General features: G+C 37.9%; 1 protein-coding gene across 1 annotated transcript; it reads left to right on the top strand.

The window, feature by feature from the left end:
- Positions 1–10,539: 10,539 nt before the first annotated feature.
- Positions 10,540–11,283, top strand: LOC128636632 (olfactory receptor 11L1-like). The gene has a single exon (XM_053689624.1). The coding sequence runs from the start codon at positions 10,540–10,542 to the stop codon at positions 11,281–11,283; it is 744 nt and encodes a 247-aa protein (XP_053545599.1).
- The last annotated feature ends 7,556 nt before the right edge of the window (positions 11,284–18,839 follow it).

The raw sequence follows: 18,839 nt of genomic DNA on the forward strand, positions 1-18,839 counted from the left end.
AGGAACAGTATGTCAGTTGGACGAATTTAAACAATATCTGGCAAACAATGAGTTCAACATAGTATTAACATGGACCCATAGTAAAACTAAGGTAGAATTCCTCGATTTGGAAATCTACATAGAGGATAATACACTGAAAACAAAAATTTTTTTTAAAAGTATCGATGTGAATAATTATATCAGTCTTGACAGCTGTCATCAGAAACATTGGTTAAGGAATATACCAAAGGGGCAATTCGTTCGTCTGAGACGCAACTGTAAAGACGAAACTGTATTTCAGACTCAAGCGAAAGTGTTAAAAGATAGATTTAAAGAAAAAAACTATCCTAAAGCCTTCTTAGAGGAAAAAATAGAGGAAGTTGCAAAACTAGATAGGAAAGAATTATTACATTACAAACAAAGAGATAAAGAAATATCGGCATTAAACAACACAAAAACAGCAAGTAGACTTATTCTACAACATAGTACTCAGAGTAAAGAAGTCAGAGACATTATACAAAAACATTGGGGTATTCTCTTTAGAGACCCTAGTATGTCAGAAATTATAGAGGATAAACCAAACATAATCTTTAAAAAGGTACCTAATTTAAAATTACAACTTTCACATAATATTACAAAAGTGGAAAGAATAAACCCTAATGCTAACTGGTTATCGTCTCCACAAGCAGGCTTCAGAAGGTGTCAGTTTTGTAATGCTTGCAAGAAAATGAAAAAGGGACCAAGAGTTTGTAACATATTTCATTCTGTTGATGGCAATAAACTTATGATATTAATCAGTTCATTACATGTAACAGTAAGAACGTAATATATCTACTAAGATGCTCGTGCAATTTAATTTACATTGGTCGTACCTCTAGGCTTCTGAAAGTCAGACTAAATGAACATATTTACAACATAGAAAAAGGCCTCCAAAAACACTCATTATCAGCACATTTCGATAGAATACACAATAGGAGAATAGAAGATCTTGACTTCCTTGGTATTAGGAAGGTAGAATATAGCTGGAGAGGAGGTGATGTACAAAATCAATTGGGTCGGCTTGAGATGAAATGGATCCACATTATGGATAGTTTCATACCGAACGGCCTTAACAAGGATTTTGAGTTACATCACTTCTTATAAAAATAAAGATATAACTCAGTCCCTATTATCAGAAAATTCCCCCAGCATTTTATACCTTTATAGTGAAATCAGATAATATAAAAATTATCGATATCCTGATAAAACTCTGTGTCTGATTGAAAAGAACACACTGCTTCATATAGCCTGAGAAAGTTACCAAATAGTACTAGTTGTGGGAAATTTAATCTATATAGATACTATGTAGATATGTTTTAAAGGCTAATTTGTTGTGATGTTTAGTTCAAACATGTATATCCTTGTTATGAATAAATAGTATGAGAGTACAAGTGATGAATAATGTGATCTAAACCGATATGTCACACAAGAATTCTCAAATGTCATAGAATGATACGCTATGTATTAGACCTGCTAGCGAAAATTGTCTTATAGTTAGGATGTTTTTAAATGTTAATTGAGATAAAATCACTATTGCCCTTAACTCATATATATAGAAATAATAATTATGATTCCTGTGCACAAGTATCGGCAGGATAAGAAAGGATAATCAGAAATATGCCCACTTCCAAAATGGAGGACTCAATACCGGATATCCGGCTCAATAAATCAGAAACACTTAAATAAGACTTTCAGACATGCGCACACCATTCCTTGAAAAAGCTCCTTTGCGAAACGTACGTCGGATACATTGTTTCTTACCCTTGGCGTCTTTCCAAGATTCTGCACACCAGTAAGGAGAGCAACATATGCTGGACTCTGAATGGAAAGGTTGTGTGGTTAAGTTTCTGCACTCCTGACCTAAGTTTCTAGTACTGTGTATAAGCTCAATGCGAGCAACTACTTAATTGTATTGCCAACCCTATGTATATTTGGTGTTTCTTGCAGCCCTTGTGACGCTTTTTACATTTGTATTTTAATAAATCTTTTTTACCTAAATCCGGCTCAAGCAACTGTTTACCCAACAGTATAATACCGGGTGTGCGCATAAACCTGAGCTAGGCTATAGCTCCATCTCATGTGAGTAAGCATTTGTAAACACGCATTCTGCATCTTGAATAATCACAGAATCACGCTATGTGGCATTTCTTTCTCTCTTTCTATATGAGGATCAAAGGAAAATAGAAGATCGAAGATTCCGAAAATTACACACATATCCTTATAAAGAACTTTTTATGAGTATTTAGTACACTTTTGTTAGTCTTCATTCTTTATTATTTTATCACATTTATTTCACACTAGTATGATTGGGCTTGACCAATTGCTTTGAGACTCTTCTATCACCCCAAGCTTGAGCATTTTCTTAACTTCAGCCCTTACAGCTAGTATTTTTGCTTCAGGAATTCGGTATGTTTTAACCCTAAGGGTCACTCCTGGTTCTGTGATAATGTTATGTGTAATCTCTTGGGTTCTACCAGGTATTGGGGAAAAAACATCCTTATTCCTCTCAACTAAGCTTCTAGCTTCTTCTGCTTGCTGAGGGGTCAGTTCTACGGAAACTGATACTGATTGCTCTGGGGTTAGATAATCTGCCTATGTCTCCCCACTGCTACTGTACAGGCTTCCTTATCCTTCCATGGCTTAAGGAGGTTTACATGAAGCACGGCCTCCTTCTTACGGCAGTCTTGCTGACTAACTCTTTAGTTCACTAGGTTTATCTGATCTAAAATTTCATATGGCCTCTGCCAATGTGCCAGAAGCTTACTTTTGGCAGTTGGGACTAGAACCATTACCCGGTCACCCCTGTTGAACTGTCTTACTTTAGCACTCTGGTCATAGTAGAGTTTTTGGGTACCCTGAGCCTGTTCCAGGTGCTGGCGAACAAGAGGAACAATTCAAGCCAAACGCTCTCGGATTTGTTCCACATTTTGCACCATATTAGTTCCTGGGACACCTTGTTCCTCCCAAGTTTATTTCAGTATACCCAGAATACCACGGGGATGCCTCGCGTACAGTAACTCAAATGGGGAAAAACTTGTTGAGCTTTGGGGAATCTCTTGGAAAGCAAATAACAAGTAGGGAAGCAGTAAGTCCCAATCTCTTCCATCCCTGCTAACCAATTTTCTTAACATTAGAGTATGGTTAAATCTTTCTACTAGTCAATCGGTTTGGGGATGGTACACTGAAGTTCTTAGGGGATGTATGTTAAACAACTGGAATAACTCCTTCATAATACGTGAGACAAATGGCGTACCCTGGTCTGTAAGTATTTGCTTTGGTATGCCAAAAAAACCTGAACCAGTTCCCTCGCTGTAGTTTTGGCATTTGCCTTATGTAGAGGAATAGCCTCCGGATACCGGGTTGCATAATCGAGTATAACTAATATGTACTAGAGACCTGGAGCAGATTTTCCAATGGGCCCACTAGGTCCATGTGAATCCTCTCAAACGGCACATCTATTATGGGGAGAGATATGAGTGGGGTCTTTAAGTTGGGCTTTGGTGATGACAATTGGCACTCTGGCCAAGAGGCACAAAACCTTTTAATCTCCTCATATACGCCTGGCTAAAAGAATCTCCTGAGAACCCGTTCTTGAGTTTTTTTCCACCCCCAGGGGTCCCCCTAAGAGGTGAGAGTGGGAAAAAAGCACCTTCCTGTTATAGGAGGAAGGCACAACTAGTTGTTCAATCTATTGGCCATTGTCATAGGTTACCCTGTAAAGGAGATAATTTTTTAGTATAAAATAGGGATATGTATCTTTTCTGTGGCCCTCTACAAGTACACCATTTACCTCCACCCCTCTGCTCCTAGCATTCTGTAACAATGAATCACCTGCCTGGTCTCGCCCAAAACTATCACTGGCAGTATCTAATATTCTTGGATCACTTACATGAGCCTCACTATCATGGTCTTTGTCAAGTTCTCTTTGTACAACCTCTACATCCTCTTTGTTATATTGTGTGGCCACACCTTTAGTGGACCGTTTTTTTCCCTTCGTTTAACAACACTTTGTTTACAGCTTTATTAAATCTCCTACTCTCTCTGCATTCCCGTCTCGTTTTACCTCTTTTCGGGTTATCAACATATAAGTCAGGGTGAGGGAAAGGAAAAATCTCATCAATACCAGTACCTTCTTGATAACCCACAGGTTCCTCCTGTTTAGAAGTTATTGGCGACTGTAACAGGGAGCTGAAGACAGGGAAGTTCCTCCCTATGACTAGGGGATAGGGTAATTGAGGTACTACTACTGTTGAGGTCTTTACTAGTCTTCCTTGCACAAAAACCTCTACACTAACAGTTGGATATCGTACAGTGCACACGTGAATACAAAGCACACCCATTATTTTATGTTTTTGTACATTAGCAGGCTTGATTAAGCCACCTGCCACCAAAGTCAAGGCACTACCAGAGTCAATTAGTGCCCCTATTTATTGATTGTTCATAAGCACTGTATCTCTATAGGTATTTGAATGTTCCACCAGTCCAGCTAAACATAATAGTCCACAAAAGTTTATAGGATCCTACACTAGTCCACACTGCATCAGTTCTGTGAGGTTAGGACACCTCACCCTAACATGTCCTTTTCTTCCACACGCAAAGCAGATTAGAGTATTTCCACCAAAGTGATCCTCTTTAACTGTCTCTAGAGTCTGTCCTGTGCAAAGGCACTCCCAAACCAGACTCCCCTTCAGGCTCACCCTTTTGGGGTCTTGACCTCGGAATCAAAGCAAACACCTTAGGGGAAGACTTTTCAAAGTCATTTGCAGACAGATATCATTCTACTTGAGCTACCATGCTATCATAGGTTGAGGGGTTTCCTTGACTGACCCATTCACTTAGACCATGGGGAAGCTTTCTCAAAAATCTGTCTAGCACCAGGGTCTCCACGATTTGTGCAGGACTTTGACTCTCTGGTTTTAGCCATTTCCGGGCCAGATGAATTAGATCGAACATCTGTGACCTGGGAGCCTTTCTTTCATTAAATTGCCATTTATAGAAGTGTTGAGCTGTTACAGTTACTGTCACCCCCATTCGGGCCAGAATTTCAGCCTTTAATTTTTGGTAATGTGCAGCAGCCTCCTCTTTCAGGTCGTAATAAGCTTTTTGTGCCTCTCAAAAGAGGAAAGGAGCAATTATACCGGCCCACTGCTCTGGAGGCCAAGATTCACGGGTGGCCGTTCGTTAAAATGCGAGCAGGTAGGTTTCCACATCATCATCTGGAGTCATTTTCTGTAGACAGCTGCTTGCTTGTATCCTGCTTACCCCTCCAGCTTGTGAAGGTACCCTTTGAGTATTAAGGCGTTCCAGGATCTCTTTCTGTGTTTCACTTAAAGCTCCAATTTGTCTAGCTAGGAGCCTGTTAGTTTCCTGTTTGGCTGCTAAAGAAGCTGCAGCTTGCCTGTTAGTCTCTTGCTGCACCGAAGTAGCCTGTAGCAGGGCCTTTACAATTTCCTCCATTTTTTTTTGGTGTGGTTTCCATACCTTTTAGGCTCTTGTGTCAGTTAGGCCGGTGCAACAGCAATCCCATCGCTGCCACCATTTGTGGAAAGGCCACTGCAAATACGGTCATGAAACTTTCTTTAATAAAAGTTAAACAGTCTTTTTCCAGAGTTAGGGTATACTTCCCCTTTAAATAAAAAATGCTTTTCAGCAGCAACAGAAAATACAACACAAAAAGGCCTACTCCTGTTAGGAGACTGACTAATAGTAGTTTCCCTAACTACTATTGCTGATCCAGCTACTCTGGCCCCAGTGAAAAACAAACAAGCATTCACAGCTTTTACAAAACAAAACAGTTTTCTCACCAGACCTTTAACTTCCGTGCAGACCGGTCCTTTACAGGTCTCCACATGCACCATCCCAGTGCAGCCTGATACTGAAACCCTTACCTGCTTTCTCAGAGCTATGATATAGCCCTGGGCCTAATTAACAAGGAACAGGTGTACTAGCTAACAGAAAAACATTAACCACTTAAAAACCGGGATAGATTGCTCTTTGTAACCTCTGACTGATATACACATGGTCCTTTACACTGTCACAATATATAAAGGTATAGATATATATTTTACAAAAAATACCATCAGATATATGTAGAAATGTGTATTTATGAATAAATAGAACATATTCTTCTATTTGAAGAACATTGTAATGTGAAATATTTATATTTCATGTTGGGTTTGTGTGCGAGTAGGGTGTTAGATTTTTTTTCCACTTTTTGTGCTCCATTCAAGTCTATGGGCTAGATTTATTAATGGATTTTTTCGGTGTAGCGAATCATATTTGCACAACCTCACTAAATGCTGACAGCATACAGTGTTGGCATTTATCATTGCACAAGCATTTCTAGTGAAATGCTTGTGCAATGCCTCCCCCTGCTCACTGGCAGCCAATCAACCACTAGCAGAGGCTGTCAATCATCCCGATTGTATCTGGATGATTTCAATCCTCCACCTAAAAGATGGCGGGCAGGTTAAGGAGCTGCAGTCTTATGACCGCTGCTTCTTAACTTCCGTTTCAGACAAGCCTGGCCAATGGGGCTCCGAAGCAGCATTCACTGATTCATAAAATAGAGCCCTATATCTCCATATCCGCCAGCAGAGGGTGTCAATCATCCAGATCGTATCGTATCTGGATGATTTCAGTCCGCCACCTAAAAGATGGTGGACAGGTTAAGGAGCAGCAGTCTTATGACCACTGCTTCTTAACATCCATTTCAGGTGAGCCTGGTTGGGGGCTTATTCAGATTTATTGATATTTACTTGTTTGAATCAACATTGCATTCTTATATATGTCTTGAGTTTTTCAATTGTAATTTATGCATTTACTAACTGCTGGTGACTTCTCCCCTAATCCTGATCCCCAACTACTGCCTAGTCATGCACATCTATGTGTACCGTCCCACAGACTCAGAAAACATGACTCTGCTAACCTTACTCATATTCCTCTTGCATCAAAAGCCACTACCCCTTTCACTTGTGCACTCTGGAACTCTTGCTCTGTTTGCAACAAGCTCACTTCTCTACATGACCTCTTTGTATCCCGTTCCCTCAACCTTCTGACCCTAACAGAAACCTGGCTTTCTCCCCTAGACACAGCATCCACTGCTGCTTTGCCATATGGGGGTCTCCACTTCAGCTACACTCCTAGGTCTGGTAATAGACAAGGAGGTGGTTTAGGTATTTTACTTTCCTCTCATTGCACCTTTCAACAAAGACACCCCTGCCCTCATTCTTGGCGACTTCAACATCCCTCTTGACAATCCCACTGCCTCCTCTGCAAAACAACTTCTGTAACTCACTTCCTGTTTCGGTCTGTCACAATGGACTGATTCTCCCACTCACAAAGACGGTCACTCTCTTGACCTGATCTTTAGCTATCAATGCACTCTCTCAAACTTCACAAACTCCCCCTTTTCTCTTTCTGACCACTATCTCCTTACTTGCAACATATCATCCCTCCCTACAACTCTACCTCCTTCTACTCCTCACACCAAACTTCACAGAAGAATTATGTCATTAGATCAGCAGCAGCTTGCTAATTCCCTCAAACCTCTCCTCTCATCCTTCTCCTCCTTTTCCTGTCCTGAACAATCTACCTGCCACTATAATTCCACCCTTACATCCATCCTTGACAATCTCGCTCCTCTTACCATAGCTCGGAAATCACACACTCATCCTCAGCCCTTGCATACTCCTCTGACACTGTACCTATGCAGATGTTCCCGTACTGCTGAGTGGCACTGGAGAATTCAGCTGATTTTCTTCATTACAAATTAATCTTGAACTCCTACTATTCTGCCCTTAATCTCCATAAGCAACACTACTTCTCTACTCTTATCTCAAATCTTTCTTCAAGCCCAAAACGTCTGTTCTCCACTTTGAATACTCTCCTCCGCCCTCCCCCACCTCCTAATACAACTTCTCTGTCAGCTCAAGACTTTGCCAGCAACTTCAATAACAAATCAACTCCATCAGAAATGAAATCAGCTCTCAACATAATTCCATTTTCTCACCCCCTCAAATGCTCTCAATCAACTACAACCCACAAAACCTTAAACTTAGCTCATTCTCCCCTGTTTTGGCACTTATACTGCGCTCTCACCTCACTACCTGTCCCCTTGACCCTATTCCCTCAAAGCTACTCCCCTCCCTCTCTGCTACCCTTACCCCTATACTAACACACATTTTCAACCTCTTCCTCAGCACCGGTATATTTCCCTCATCGTTGAAACATGCACTGGTCACACCTATCCTCAAAAAACCTTCCCTTGATCCTACCACCCCATCCAACTACCGCCCTATTTCCCTCCTCCCTCTTGCCTCAAAGCTTCTCGAAAAACTAGTATATGCATGCCTATCCCATTTCCTTACGTTAAACTCCCTTCTTGACCCACTGTAATCTCGATTTCATCCCCATCACTCCACAGAGACAGCAATTGTTAAGGTTACCAACGACCTACATACAGCAAAATCAAAAGGTCACTTCTCTCTGCTTATCCTCCTTGATCTGTCCGCAGCCTTTGACACTGTTGACCACCCTCTTTTGCTCCAAACCCTCCAATCCTTCGGCATCTGTGACACAGCCCTCTCGTGGCTCTCTTCCTACCTGTCAAACCGTACCTTTAGTGTAGCCTTCTCTGGGACCTCCTCTGTCCCGTCACCACATTCTGTCGGAGTACCGCAAGGCTCTGTTCTCAGTCCTCTTCTCTCAATCTACACATCATCACAAGGTTCACTAATAAAGTCCCACGGTTTCCAATATCATTTGTATGCCGACGACACCCAAATCTACTTCTCTGCACCAGACCTATCTCCTTCCTTACTAACCTGTGTCACTAACTGTCTTTCTCACATCTCTTCCTGGATGTCCTCTCACTACCTCAAGCTTAATCTCTCCAAAACTGAGCTCCTCATTTTCCCCCTTCTTCCAAAATCTCCACCCCCAATCTCTCTATAACTGTCGAGAACTCCATCATTACCCCTACCCAGCATGCCCGATGTCTCGGGGTCACATTTGACTCAGATCTTTCTTTCACTCCTCACATTCAGTTCTTGGCTAAAGCCTGCCACTTCCACCTTAAAAACATCTCTACAATTAGACACTTCCTTACACAAGACACAACTAAGATTTTAATCCACTCTCTCATTCTTTCCCGCCTTGATTACTGCAACTCTGTCCTCTCTGGTCTCCCCACCTGCCGCCTAGCTCCTTTACAATCCATAATGAATGCCTCTGCCAGACTCATCTTCCTTACACGTCACTTTTCATCTGCTGCACCTCTCTGCCAATCCCTTCACTGGCTTCCTCTTGCCTCTAGGATCAAACACAAAATTCTCACTCTGACATACAAAGCCCTCAACTGTACTGCTCCCCCTATATCTCAGACCTTGTCTCCAGATACTCTCCATCCCATCCCCTTCGCTCTGCTCATGACCTTCTACTCTCCTCCTCTCTTGTTACCTCATCACACTCCCGTTTACAGGACTTCTCCAGACTGGCTCCCATCTTGTGGAACTCTCTGCCTCACTCCACAAGACTCTCCTACGCTAACCTTACTTTATACCAGTTCCTCTCCTCCATTGCTATCTCCTGAACTCCCTTAGCATGTAAGCCTAAGAGTTCAGCTGTTTGTAGATCACCTTCTTAAGAGCTAACTACAACAGTGCAACTCTTGGCAGGGCCCTCTACCCATTTGATCCCTATAATTGTTTTGTTGTACTCCGACATTTGTTTATAGCTCTGCGGAATCTGTTGGCGCTCTAAAAATAACTGATAATAATAATAATGATAATAATAATAATATAGAAGTGTGTCCAAGAACTACAAAACAATGCATATTTTTTTAACAAAATGGCACTTTGAAATTATTTTAATTATTATCCACAGATCTTTTGCAATGAATAGTGAATCATTTCTGATGAATAGATAAAAAATGACTTGAATGTACCTGTAAGCCTTTTATGGAAAGTTACATTTTAAAGTTAATACCCTGTTACTTTTATTTTGTGTGTTCTATTTTAATTTGTGTAATACAGGGTTTAAAGTCATATATACAATTCCTGGTACGCTTCTGACCACAGACATGTCATATGGAACCTCTTGTTAGGTTTGGTGAAGCAGCAGCAGACTTGTCCCGCAACAGGGGCCACGTTCTTGGGACTATATCAGAACTGGGTATTCTAACTGAGAGAGCTGGGAATCAGACGGATCTTGGATATTTGTGTTAAAATCAATATTTTCAACCAAGAAGAAGAATCGCAATGTTTTATTTGGTGTTTTTGTTATTTAAGAAACATCTAGATTTCTATGGAAGATAATTTTTTTCTCTTCATTTTATTTAAAAAAAATTCCGCTTAGAAAATGAACAAGAATGTCACAGAATTTCTGCTGTTAGGATTTACAAACTACCAATTCCCTAAATGGTGTATTTTTCTAATTATTCTTCCTCTTTACAATGTAACAGTAGCTTGTAATCTACTGATCATCACCCTCGTCTTAGTAAGTCCTTATCTTAAGTTCCCTATGTATTACTTCCTCAGCAACCTCTGTCTATGTGACGTTATGTTGACCACAAACATTGTACCAAACATGCTCTTTGTTATATGGAGGAAAGGTAAGACAATATCCTTTGGTGTTTGCCTTTTACAGTTTTATATTTACAGTGTTTGTGGAGGTACAGAGTGTCTTCTACTCACTGTTATGTCTTATGATCGTTATCTTGCTATATGTAACCCATTACGCTATTCCGCTATCATGAATTTTAACCAGTGCCTAAACCTTATCTTCTGGTCTTGGTTTTTGGGATCTCTGACAGCGATAATTACAGTTATTATGATATGTGGTCTAGAATTTGCAGGACCTAACACTATTGACCATTTATTCTGTGATCTTGAGCCACTGCTACAGATTTCCTGCTCAGAAACTTACTTTGTGCAGTTGGAAGTCCATTTATCTACTATTCCTCTGCTATGCTTTCCTATCATCTACATTGTTGTATCTTACATACATGTTTTCATCACTGTCCTCAACATTCCATCCACCAGTGGCCGACAGAAAGTCTTCTCCACGTGCAGCTCACACTTGACTGTTGTGTGTGCGTTTTATGGAACACTGTTCACTATTTACACAGTTCCATCCAAAACAAAATCAACAGACACCAACAAATTTCTTTCACTAATCTATACAGTGGTTACCCCCTTGCTGAACCCAGTAATATATGGTTTGAGGAGTCAAGATATACGTAGAGCCCTGAAGAAATTGGCCTAACTTTAATCATGAAAAATGATGCTTCACTTTCCAGTCTGTAGATTCGTCACCTAAATAATTCCATGCACAACACAAATTTAAAATATTTCTCATATTCATCCATGCAAATCTAAGGAAAAATAAGACAAAAGATACTTAAAGGGACACTGTACCCAAAAAAATTCTTTCGTGATTCAGATTGAGCATTAAATTTTAAATAACTTTCTAATTTACTCCTATTATCAAATTTTCTTCATTCTCTTGGTATCTTTATTTGAAATGCAAGAATGTAAGTTTAGATGCCGGCCCATTTTTGGTGAACAACCTGGGTTGTCCTTGCTGATTGGTGGATAAATTCATCCACCAATAAAAAATTGCTGTCCAGAGTACTGAAACCAAAAAAAAAGCTTAGATGCCTTCTTTTTCAAATAATGATAGCAAGAGAACGAAGAAAATTTGATAATAGGAGTAAATTAGAAAGTTGCTTATAATTGCATGCTCAATCTGAATCACGAAAGAAAATTTTTGGGTACAGTGTCCCTTTAAGCTAAACAACTAACATATTAAAGTTAATAAACATTAATTAAAACCTACTGACCTATATTTTCTCCAAAACGAAGTTTCATAACGTTCTAAAAGTTATATCTTTTATTCGCCGATGATGTCACGTTATCCTGCCCACTATTTTCAGCACTGCATGTTCAAAATACTTAAACCAATAACTTTATGTTTAAAGCGCCATTTTGAAACCTAGGTATTGTAAACGGATTGGTACAGAGCAAAGGATATGTTAATGAAATGGAATTGATAAAAAGCGTATCTGGGGTAGTTAGTTAGTAACAGGCATAGAAAATATTTACTTACAGTGGCCCTTTAAAAATTATAACAGAAAGTAATCCTTTAAGTACGAATAGGTATATATACACAGTGGTGATGTTTTGAGGGAAGTGCCCCCCAAGTGCCGCATTTTGAAATGTCCCATTTATAAGTATATTTTATTTATACATATATATATATATATATATATATATATATATATATATATATATATATATATATATATATATATACTGTATGTCAATATCAATAAATGTTATACATGTGAGCTTGCATATGTTTACGTCAGGGGTGAAGTCTACAAAAAAAAGTATGGGATCTTCCACCCCCTCACAATTAATATTGTTTTACATACACACACTGTATTTATATGTATAGAATCTATACATTCTGGTTAATAAAAGCAATGTAAAACCAATGAAGGGCTGAATGGTTACAGGATGCAAACCCATGGTTACATTTTTACATGGTGGGGTGAATATTCTCTTTTTTATATATATAGTTTTACCAAATATTTATTGAGAAAAATCCTGTTATGTATTGACATTAACCTTTTTACAAGTACTAAAGATTGTTAACACCTAGATTACAAGTTTTGCTCTATAGAGGGTGCGAAACAGACACAACAAAAGTTGCGTTATTTCACCCTCCATAGCGCTGCCAGTTTCAGAAAAGCCTCCTTGTGCGTGCAATACGGTGGCGATAAGCTCCATACCGCAAAAAATCCAAGGGCTGAGAATATGTGCTCGTGCACGCTTTCCCCATAGACATCAATGGGGAGAGAGTGTTAGAAATAAAAACTAACACCTTAAGTGCAGAAAAGTGATCGCCGTAATGTTACGTTTAAACCTAACACCCTGACATAAACCCCAAGTCTAAACACCCCTAATTTGCTGCCCCTGACATAGCCGACACCTAAATAAAGTTATTAACCCCTAATCTGCCGCCTCTCACATCGTTGCCACCTAAATAAAGTTATTAACCCCTAATCTGCCGCCTAAAGCTATTAACCCCTATTCCGCCACTCCCCGACATCGCCGCCACTATTATAAAGCTTTTAACCTCTATTTTGCCGCTCTCCAACATCTCTGCCACTATAGTAAAGCCATTAACCCCTAAACCTCCAGCCTCCCAAATCTCTGCCACTAAATAAACCTATTAACCCCTAAACCGCCAGCCCTCCACCTAGCAAAAAAACCCTAAACCCAGTGGCGGCTGGTGACTTTTGAGGATGGGGGAGCACTAGCCCCACCCCTCAGATGGCTCCGCCCATTTTAATGTGTGTGTGTATGTAAATATATCTATATATAGCTTATATTATCAAATTTGATTCATTCTCTTTGTATCCTATATTGAAAGAGCATCAATATCTCACTGAGAGCTAGTTGAACATATTGGGTGAGCCAATGACATGAGGCATATATGTGTAGGCACTAAAAACTGCTCACACACACTAAAAAAAACTGCTCACACAAACACTGCACACACATCTTATACACCACAAACACTGCATGCACTGTAACAGGCTTTCATTAACTCTGTGATATACCTGTGCTTGTAAATGTAATTTTTAGTTAACAATGCATAACTTTGCAAATAAACTTTGTTTATAGCATGCTTGTCTCAATAAAAGCTGCTATGTAATGTTAGATTGCAAATTAATATTGCTATTCACTTGATAAATATGCCAACAGTAAGAAATACATTCTTTCAGCAAGACACTTATAACTAACTATAAGTGATAGATTTCTTTTAAATCTATCATGTACAGCTTCTATACATAAAGACTGTACCTTGTTATAAGAGCCTGTTCACATAAATTGTGAAAAATATAATCTTTAATATGCTTATTTTGCAATATATGTATGATTATATTCAAATATATGTTTAAATGATGTACAATATGTACAATGTATAACTGAATACTTTTATATGTTTAAACAAAAGTCTTTTACAATATAAAAGGTTTTTATTATCTGTATGCTAACATACTAACCAGCTAACTAGTCTTAACATAAGATGTTATATGATTTAAAATGGAGGTTGATTCAACCTTGAATTTATAGCTCTAAAATGGATGCTCCTTGCAATTTAAAGTGTGTATGTCTAAACTCTTGTATAACAGATTATCAAGGCCACATAGTTGAAGATAGAAAAAGCTAGACAAGTTTTGTTGATGTTAAAATGATGCTAAAAATACATATAAAAAGAAAACAATAAATGATGACGTCATCCAAATAAAAAACTATAAAAACACCTTGTTGTAAACATGAGGCAGGTGACTCTGACAGGATATTATAGAGCATCTCTAAGGATAAGATTTGGTTGCAAAGAAGTCATTTCGAGTGGTATGTAACAATTGTTATTGAAAGCAAGTTTAAACTAAAAATCTTTTAACTCTGTGTGTATATTGGATTTAAATTAATTTAATTTTATATTACTTCTGTAAGCTGATTTTTCTGTATAATAAAATTTATTTTTAAACAATGTTATCTTCTCAAGTACCATTTCTTTATTGTACTCAAAACTTTATTTGTAAGAAATGAGACCTGTTTCACTGATATAACATTTAAAGTTCAGTGCTTGGAATTTATATTTCAATATAACTGTGCTTTAAGACCTTACAAGTGAATTAGGTGTGAACCACTACAATTGGCGTCCCTGGGTGTTTTGAGAGATAATATATGTTTTATAATAATTATTATAATTTTACCTGGGTCCCCTCACACGTGAGGGAAGGTGCTACAATATCATGGCTAATCAGGATTTGCAGAATCTTTTGAAACTCAATGATGTGTTTAAAATGCAGAATGGTAGAGTCATTGGAAATTATGAGGTTATTGCTTTGGAGATACAGTTATGGTTTAATTCATTTAAACTTTGCTAATGCTGCTGGAGTAGTTTTGCAACAACCTATATATCACACTATAGATGCAGATTTTGATTGTGCAACAAATAGAAATACAAATGTTTTTTATGATGGTATAGTAGAGATTTTAGGCAGACCTCCTGTTATTGCTACAGGAATACAAAGACATTAACCTAAAGGCTTTAGCCTGAATTGAGATGTGGGGTACTCCTAGATCTAGTTTGTACAGTCCAGTAAAGGGAAAATAAATAATACCAGCTGCAGAATATGAGCAAGCTGAGAGGGAAAACCTTTTTAATGTGATACAATGTTTAGGTTATATGTAAGCTCAGGTTTTAAATAGTGAAAATGTCTGGAGTGTCGGGCATATAGCAAGTTTTTTTTTTTTTTTTTTGCTGAAGCTGCAGGAATTCCTAAATGTAATATAAAAACAACAATTGGAGTGATGCCACGCAATCCGAAGGACATAGCTTTGTGGTTAAATGACAGAGTTCATGCATTGGCTGGAGTTTATCCAACTCATTATCTTTCACAAAATAGAACATTAGTTAATGCTATTTTATTCTATGGTTTGTGTGTTTTTATATTTGAGGTAAGGAAGTGGAATTTAGTGATTTATGCATATCATGTAAAGACACAAGGTAAAGATACTTTGGCTTCACTTGCTGATATTTTTAGGAATGATGAATATAAATAGTGGCATTGTAGCAGCATATTTATTAGAGCTGAGATTTACAATTAAAATAATCACGACATGGTTGTTTAAAGCCAAATGTTAAAGGACAAGGCTTAATTTTGGATATAGAGAGACAAATACTCTCTGTACCTATAGCAGAGAGACCTAAATAAATGCCTGATATATATTAAGACATACTTATACACTTGTAGGTAAGGACCTGACTGGAGATGCACTAGTAACTTCAAATAGCAGAGAAAAGGAAGGAGAAAAGATTTTCCAGCAGAGGAAAAACAGAGCTCAGTTTGTAAAATAAAAAAAGAATGCAAGAGAACAATATCCACAGAAACAAACTAAATTTAACTCTCCACTACCTTACTCCCAAGCACCTCCATCTTACACCAATGAAAATCAGTTTATAACTATTTAGAGCAAATCTTCAGATTTGCCTTATGAGGAATTTCCTCGCAGGACAGTGAGACCATTTAAAAAAAAAAAAAGACTCCAGATCGGTATGGATTTGGAGATGGTAGTGTAAGATATAGAGGAAAAGGTACAGGGGTCAGGATAGATATCAGGAGCGTGAGATTCATTCTACTGAAAGGAGTAAAATTTCAGTTGCCCCAGCTAATACTAAAAAAGTAGGGCAAATAGAGAAATCACTACCAGACATCCCAGAAGAGTCTGAAGGTGAATGAAGTAAATTAACAGTAGAATATGGGGGAGAGACTTATGAGGGGTATTTAGATACACAAGCATAAATATCTTTAGTACAATCAGATATGTTAAAAGAAGATGTATTAGCAAATATAACTATACAGACTTTAAAAGGTGAAGGTACTTATCCCTCATGTAATACACAGGTAAAAATAAATGGTAAAAGAGTGCACTTAGAATTAGTTCAGCATCCTAAGCTTGATTCTGATTTTCTTATAGCTTATAAGGATGTAGCACATTTTATTTCATTGCAGCTGGAAGATGAACTTCCTTTAACTACTAGAGTTGATGTAGCAGCATTTATGAAAATGCAATTGGATAATACTGCAGCATCTTATGTTAGAAACTTAGATTTTTGCTTAAGGAAAAATGTTAAAATATTTCAGAAGTGGGAAAATCAGGTTGGGCATCGTAAAGGTATCAGTCATCATATTGCTACAGGCATAGTAGTTCCTAAGAAACAGGCACAGTATAAAATCAATAGTGTAGCCATTCCCTATATACAGAAAGTCATTGATGATTTACTTAAACAAGGAGTACTAAAAGAACAGTACAGTCAAATGAACTCAGCAGTCTACCCTGTTCCCAAACCGGATGGTTCTTGGTGAATGGTATTAGACTATAGAGAAGCTAACAGAGTTACACCAAGGGTGGCAACACAAAATACACATGCACCTTCTATTTTACAATTTGCGTAGGAAAACTTTTAAGACAAAGTTAGACTTAGCAAAAGGTTTTTGGAGTCATCCTATTACTCCAGATAGTTACTGGATAACAGGTTTTACTTGGAAAGGCAAAACTTTGGTATTTACCCGATTACCTCAGGGATTTTTTAATTTGAGTGCGTTATTTACTTCAGATGTAGTAAATTTATTGTCTAAATTTCCAGAAGTGGAGGTGTATGTAGATGACATATATTTTTCACATGATAGTGAGGAGTAACATATAGCAGTGTTGGATCAGGTTTTGACTATATTACATGCTGCAGGTTATGTAGTATCTCTTAAGAAATCTCAAATTGCAGGACATACTGTTACTTTCTTGGGATTTGAAATTTCTGAAAGGGGGAGAGGATTATCTGATAATTATAAAGACATAATAGCAGCTTTAACACATCCAGATTCTCTAAAACAATTAAATAGTATAATTGGTTTACTTACTTATGCAATGTTTTCATACCTGATTTCATTGTGTTAATTGCATCTCTGCAATTGCACATCTAAAACAAAAAGTCCAAGGATACTTTTTAAGTGGACGACTCAGGAAGATGATGCACTAAATGCATTATTAGAGGCAGTAAATAGAACAGAGTATTTAGCTCAAAGAGATAGTACTAAGGATCTATTAGTTTACATAAATGTATCGCCGAATGCAAGCTATATAAGGTTATATAACGTAAATGAGACAATTCCAATAGCACTTCTATCTTATGTATATTCAAAAACAGAGATAAAGTTTACTATGATAGAGAAGCTTTTGGTAGCTGTTAATATAACACTGTTAAAGTCAAGACAGATTGCACAGGGGAAAGATATATATGTACATACATCAGTAGCCTCACTTGATAACTTACAAAAGCAGACTATACCAGACAAGAAAGCACTAAAGAATAGATGGATAAAATGGTTTTCTATTTTGGAAGACCCATAGATACATTTTATTCATGATAAGAATCTGACACCTCTAGATGATTTACCAGCTCCAAAGCAACCCTCAAGTTGGAATTTACAAACTTATCCGAATAATCGTTATTCTGCTATTTTTTTATACTGATGGTTCTGCAGTAATTTCTAGTAAAGAAAAAGTAAATAAATCTGCTGGGGCAGGAATTGCAAAATATTCCCCCACTCTGACTTTATTATGTTCATGGCAAATTCCTTTGGGAGATCATTCAGCTCAATTTGCAGAAATTTCTGCATTAGCATTTGCTATGAAGGAAGCATTGTTAGATAAAGGACCAGTGTTGATTGTAACTGATTCTGCATACCTGGCAAGATCTGTATTCCAGGATTTACGAATCTGGAAATCTAATGGTTTTTTAACTGCAAAGAAAAACCATTAAAGCATATTGTCAAATGGAAAGCAATTGCTGCTTATTTGGATCTAAAGCCTGATATTGAAGTAGTACATGAACCAGCTCATAGAAAGCTAGGTTCTTCTTTGCATACAGAAGGCAATACATTTGCAGATACGCTTGCATAAAGTGTAAGTCAAAAATATGCAGTAATTGCAGTTAAAACTCGAATGACAGCAACCAGTAATCTTGACACAGAGTTAAATGCTTGCTTGGATAAAACCAGACCTAATCCACCTGGTTATCCTAAAAAATATCTTTATGAATTAAAAGACAAACATTGTATGGTTAAGATTGGAGACTAACAATTGATTATTCCCCCTGTCATAGACAGATGGAACATAACAGAGATGGCCTATTCTAGTATTGGACATCCTCATTTAGGGCGAGATAAAGTCTTATTT

This window comes from Bombina bombina, chromosome 7, assembly GCF_027579735.1.
Source record: "Bombina bombina isolate aBomBom1 chromosome 7, aBomBom1.pri, whole genome shotgun sequence".
Classification (NCBI taxonomy): domain Eukaryota; kingdom Metazoa; phylum Chordata; class Amphibia; order Anura; family Bombinatoridae; genus Bombina; species Bombina bombina.

Coding starts and splice junctions, on each gene's coding strand:
- LOC128636632 (XM_053689624.1), top strand. CDS start 10,540: ATGTATTACTTCCTCAGCAACCTCTGTCTATGTGACGTTATGTTGACC.